At 40.6% G+C, this 6,092-nt stretch overlaps 1 protein-coding gene across 1 annotated transcript in view; it reads right to left on the bottom strand.

Annotated features, from left to right (window-relative positions):
* LOC123510270 (glycine dehydrogenase (decarboxylating), mitochondrial-like) overlaps nucleotides 1-5,360 on the bottom strand; it is an 18,871-nt gene extending 13,511 nt beyond the window's left edge. Inside the window, 1 exon segment of the mRNA XM_045265255.1 lies at nucleotides 4,909-5,360. Within this exon segment, the coding sequence (XP_045121190.1) occupies nucleotides 4,909-5,124 (216 nt within the window). The 5' untranslated portion in view covers nucleotides 5,125-5,360.
* Between the last annotated feature and the right edge of the window lie 732 nt (nucleotides 5,361-6,092).

Genomic DNA, 6,092 nt, shown 5'->3' with positions numbered 1-6,092 from the left:
TCTTAGGGATGCAAATTTGCTTTTGCATTCAATTTTTAAGCTCTTCAGTAGTGGGACACATCTGCAACATAAATTTTGGGCATGATTAGATGATTTTGTTGACATTAATAAGAGTTTATGGAGGTTAGAAAATTAATGGCCAGTCTTCATTATTTTAATCCCCACATAAATTTCTAAAGCTGTATAAAATCGACAAATAGTAAGCACAATGAATATGGAAACACATCATGGTGCTGAAGGAGCTAGGGGCATTTTTATGGTTCTAATGATAGTTGAACAAGATTTTTACATTGATAACAGGAGAAAGTCTTGAAAACCCTAATTATCCATATGGCCTTAGAAAAACACTAGTAATGAGAGAGCAAAGCATTTCTGAATTGAGACCATAGGAAGGATATTTAGCATAGTACTAATAATTTGATCTCAGTAACAGACTCAGTTTCCTTAGTTCTATTCTCCTAAGTCACGAGGGGCCGGTGAAGCAGGTGTGTTATTAATTATAGCCCAGACAGTCTCTATCTGAAGGCCACGGTTATCGTCACTGAGATAAACAGTACTAAACACTGGCTATAGGGGAATCGAGTGTTCTGCAACTGTACTATCTGTAAGGTGATGTAACGTGTGTCGGCAATACCACTTTTATTTTTCTCTTCTTTCTCTGTGGCCCCTAATCACCTTTTCTTGCCTCATCTATGCCAGAAAAGATAGTAACCTCTTCAACACTAGGACACATTTTTACTTTATTTGTGTGCGATTAGAGTATTTTATTGACATTAAGAAGGGTGTATGGAGGTCAGAAGATAAACGGCCAGTCTTCACTATTTTAATTTCCACACAAGTTTCAGAAGCTTTATAAAATCACAAAATAGTAAGCTGAATGAATATGGAAACACTTCATGATAATCAAGGGGTTAATTCAGAACACCTGCATCGTTTACGTATCTTCCTCATTAATTCAAAATATTTGTATCGTGACGTATTCTCCTCCCTCAATTAACTGCATGTAATGGAATTTGCCAATTTACACTTAATGACTAAAACACGATGTTGAATGATAAATTAATAAGTGAAATCAGTAAATTTAGTGAAACGATAAATATAGATGAAATGTATGTCTTAAAATAGCCTTAAAAATGAAAGGAAAAAGCCGGTTTTCACATCAATCCAAGATAACGAATGAGATAAAAGAAGAAAGTAGAGGAGGAGGAGTAAGAGCGAAAATGCAAAGGAGGAATAAAAAGAGGAAGGAAAGAATTACCGTAGAATATTAAGAAGGAATAAGAAAGAGGAAAAAGAGAAGAGTTAGAATGTAAAGGAGAAATACAAAAAGGAGGAGGAGGAGGAATAAGCGCTAAAATATAATGGAGAAAGAAAAAAGAGGAGGAGGACGATGGAGAGAAGGGGGATGAAGATGGGAAGGAAGGGGGGGAAGCGGAGTGCGAGAACAACAACGACGACAACAAAGGGAAGACCCATGCGGCGTATCTAACAATTTCAGAGTATACTGACTGACAAAAAATACTCTATTGAAGGACTTTGTGATTTTTTTCATTGGCCTATCAGTTTTTATCTCAGTAAGTCTCAACCGTTCCCTTGTTATCTGAAGGAGGTTACGAGAGAGAGAGAGAGAGAGAGAGAGAGAGAGAGTGTGTGGGGACCTGTAGCGAGGGTTGCACTGAGAGAGAGAGAGAGAGAGAGAGAGAGAGAGAGAGAGAGAGAGAGAATGCAACGAAGAAATTTTGCTACAACTTGTATACTCATTGCAGCAGAGAGAGAGAGAGAGAGAGAGAGAGAGAGAGAGAGAGAGAGAGAGAGAGAGAGATGATGTAAATTGCGTAGAGGCGAAGAGACAAGAGAATGAACGTTGGTTATGAGACTGAAGGAGAGACAAGTACAAGAAAAACTTATCCAATTATATAAGCGGGCTACGATGATATGGCACAGACGGGCAGCTCTCTGGTCGAAGTCAGAGTTGTCATGGATGTGTTAAGGATTCTAGGTATAGTTTAACAAGAATTCTGTCTCGTCAGTGGAGAAGAAATAATGAAAACCCAATAAAAAGAATCCATGACCTTTACAAACATTCCTGAGGGGAGACGCAACTCTATCGCTGAAATTATTGACTTTTCTTGAGCGTGTTTACGATTATGATGGTTCAACAAAGACATTTCATCAGCAATGGGCGGATCACACACGAAAATTCATTTGATAACATCAGTGGCCCTTGAAAACATTCTTGGTGACATAGCATTGAGGCAGCTCTAGTCTATGCTATCTAGTTTTTACGATTTTAGTAATAGTTTAACAAGAAATCTAGCTCATGAAAACCTCCTCTCGTCTAATTATCCTTTGAAAACAGCCGTGATCAGTCATGCAAGAATAAAGCGTCTGGAAAAATATATCCACGACTTAATAAAACAAGAGATAGACCACAATACGCTTCATTATAGCTAGTACAACTCTGCGCCTTGGCCGTGAACCCTGAAAAGCAGCAGTAGCAGAAGTAGCAGCAAGCGAAACATTCTGGCCCTGCACGCCGCGCCATAGCCAGCAACAAGCATCGGTATATAAATAAAACGCCCCCCATGTTTAGCACTGTCAAGTGCCGGAGACACGGCGTTGGAGAGCAAGTGGCCCCAGAGAAGGAAAGGAGGAACCAAGGGCAATACTGACGGAGGAACTAAAAAAGCCCCATATTCAGAAATGCTTTGCTTGCTCACCACGAATATTTTCCAAGGCCACAGAAATGATCAGCGAGGTTTTCAAGAGTTTCTCCAGTTAATAATGTAAAAATCTTGTCACTTTATCTCTACAATCATAAAAACACCTTTAAAAACTCGTGTCAATTTAAATAAAGCCTTTTGAAATAGTGGAGGTGAAGCACAGAAGTGTTTGAGAATACGAACTACGAGCAAATCTGTATTATTAAGCCGATATCAAGTAAGGGAATACAATAAAGGCAATATTGACAAAGGAACCACTCAAGGACACTAGTATATGGCAACAGATAAATTGACAAGTTAAGGAGAAACAAGGAGAATACTGACAAATAAAATGAAAAAAACAAGGGGAAATTTGACACTTTCATGGGTGAATAATATGACTATTGGAGCGAAAAATAACAGTTGTAGTAGTAGCAGTAGTGTGTGTGTGTGTGTGTGTGTGCGTAATTCACAATGGTCGTCTGCTGATCACCCAGCCAGCCTTTACCATTACGGAGCGAGCTCAGAGCTCATAGACCGATCTTGGGGTGGGACTGAGACCACAGTCCTACCCGTGTGTGTGCAGAGAGACTGGATAAAGTAGAGATCAATAACTCTGCCACTCAAGCATACATAGATCATGAAATGGCAAGGAATAGTTTGCGTGTGTGCGACTGTGCGTGTGAGAGTAGGGTCACGCACATACATATACACAAAAAGACGGCGTAGAAAGACACACACACACACACACACACACGAGAATATAAATCACGAATTGTTTGTAATTACGCTTTGATACTGTATTAAGAGAGAGAGAGAGAGAGAGAGAGAGAGAGAGAGAGAATGTTTAAACTTTTTATATGATTATATAGCTGCAGCAATTACTTTTTTTTCACTTTTTTGATAAATACCTTATCATCCAAGTTGTTATATCATCCTCTCTCTCTCTCTCTCTCTCTCTCTCTCTCTCTCTCTCTTACATATGCCAAGAGTGACAGACATATTGACTTCAGTAAACCACCATCACCACTACCACCTGCAGTCTGTTCTCCTACTTTCCCCGTCACGCCACCTTCCTCCCTCCCTTCCTTCCTCCTTGCCTCTTCTCCACCCCCACCTTACCTTCCCATCCTCTCCCCTTCCCCTCACGTGCCTGGGAAACTGAATTTAACCGGTTGCGAGGCCAAGAGAGAGAGAGAGAGAGAGAGAGAGAGAGAGAGATGCGGGGGGGGGGGGCGCCCTCGTGGTTTAGAGAGAATCATGGTAGGCCGTCATCCGAAGATTGTTTATTTGAAAGTAGTTGTATTAATTCCAAGTCATGGTTTATGTAATTATATTGGTTCGTTACCCTTGAATATTATATTTTGTCATTGCTGTAGTTAGAATATTTTATGATGGGAGTAATAACGGTTATAATGCCTTTCATAACCTTCATTTGTCTCTGCGTTTGGCTTTTTAATTTATTTAAAGTCACGCAAAGAAAATTTATTCTGTCTATGTTTCTCTGGTTCTCTGCACTACCACAGTTTAATACCTAACGTATATTTAGTCTTTCCTATAGCATAGTGGCACATTGTAGCTAAATCACCTATTATTTAATCATATGCAGGCCAACAGTCTTTTGAAGCCCCTAACTAAAGTACTTTATCTACTCAAACTCGCTCTCTATGTTCGAGATACGTGCTATAGGTTATTTTGTCATCTGCAAGTCAGTATAATTTTTTTTCAAGGTCATTAACTTGAGTACTACCTGCACGAGAGCCCACACAAGGTCGTTTTTTGTGGGTGGCTAGTTATAATAATAATAATAATTATTATTATTATGAAAAAATGATGTGTGAGTATTGCTTCTTTGTCTTGATGAAACTTTCTCCTGTATATTATAGTTATATTATAGTTACACACACACACACCGTATCAAGAGAGAGAGAGAGAGAGAGAGAGAGAGAGAGAGAGAGAGAGAGAGAGCATAAATAGACCAAAAACAGAAGTGTAGCAGAAAAACCCACATATTCAAACTTTAATCTTACACAACATAAAAAAAAAGTTAAATAAAGCTAAGATGATGATAATGAAGAGAGAGAGAGAGAGAGAGAGAGAGAGGAGCAGGTGGGTGTCGGAGCGGGGCGAAACTGCAGCAGCGTAGTCGGAGCGAGGGAGGTGCGGAGATGCTGCATTCATTCAAAAACAACTCTCGTGGCCTTACCTTGAACCCCAGCATACTCAGCATCTTCTCCTGGTCATGTCTCCGCGGCCCAATATGGCGTTCAGCAAAGTCATCTGCTTGAGGGATGAGAGATGACCCCGCTGAGGCACTTGCATGAAAGCGGCGGAGGTCACATGGCCCCCTGCGGTGACCCCTTTTGAGGACTGCCCAGCATCCCTCCAGCCCAGCGACATGGTGTATTGTAACGCGTAACATCTTGTCTATTTAATGTTCCCCTTTAACTTAGCACATAGTCACCGCTCAGTGCTGTAAAATACTCCCTGACGTTCAGTTAAAGAGAGAAAGAGGGAGAATGCGTGGGGTGGGAAGTCTCGCTAACATTCACCACATGATAAATTTGTCGCACCCTTCTCCCGTGACTACGCCGCTCGGCCGTCCTAAAATGAACTGAGCTGCTGGTGGTTGTGCCGTGGTGGAGTGGGCTTGTGTGGGGCAGGGTGAGGGTGGGCTGGTGTTCTGTGGAGTGGGGTGAGGTGGGAGGTGCAGGGAGAAGGGGTGGGCAGTCTCTGTGTAGCGCTCACTAGCAAAATCTTTACCTGCCTCTCGCTCCTGTTTCTCATTGCTTCGTTCAGATCCGTCTCTTATTTTTTGCGAAGTTGATTTTTATGCATTCGCAGCACAATCGCAGCCTTATCATGTGGAGACACTATAAAATACATTAGAAATTAATTGATACATCTTAGCAAATTAGTGGTGTTAGTGACTGAATGGTGCAAAGTTTAGCCTGCTAAGTGGTGGTGTGCATGATCGATGGTGGGGTACAAAACCATGCAGATAATCCAGTACTCGCATATCTCCCCAGAAAGTATTATTTCCATTCTTGACATGATTTCCTTGCTATACTAATGCCTTGACCATGAATACTGATGAAAAAAAACTAACATGAAAATCAAAACGTAGGAAAATACATGTCAACTTTGGAATCGATATTGATTTAATTGTTGGTACAAAATTTAACCCCTTGAGTACCATGACGCAGTTTCATATTCATTCTGCTTACTATTTGGCAATTTTATGTTGCTTTATGTGGGCTTATGTAGCTTTATGTAGCTTATGTGGGGATTGAAATAGCGAAGACTGGCCATTAATCTTCTGAGCTCCATTGACCCTTCCTAATGCAAATAAAATAATCTAACGTACCCAAAATTCAGAAAAAAAGCGTC

This window comes from Portunus trituberculatus, chromosome 28, assembly GCF_017591435.1.
Source record: "Portunus trituberculatus isolate SZX2019 chromosome 28, ASM1759143v1, whole genome shotgun sequence".
NCBI lineage: Eukaryota > Metazoa > Arthropoda > Malacostraca > Decapoda > Portunidae > Portunus > Portunus trituberculatus.
Note: the sequence above shows the minus strand (reverse complement) of the source record. Positions and strands in the feature narration are given on the sequence as shown.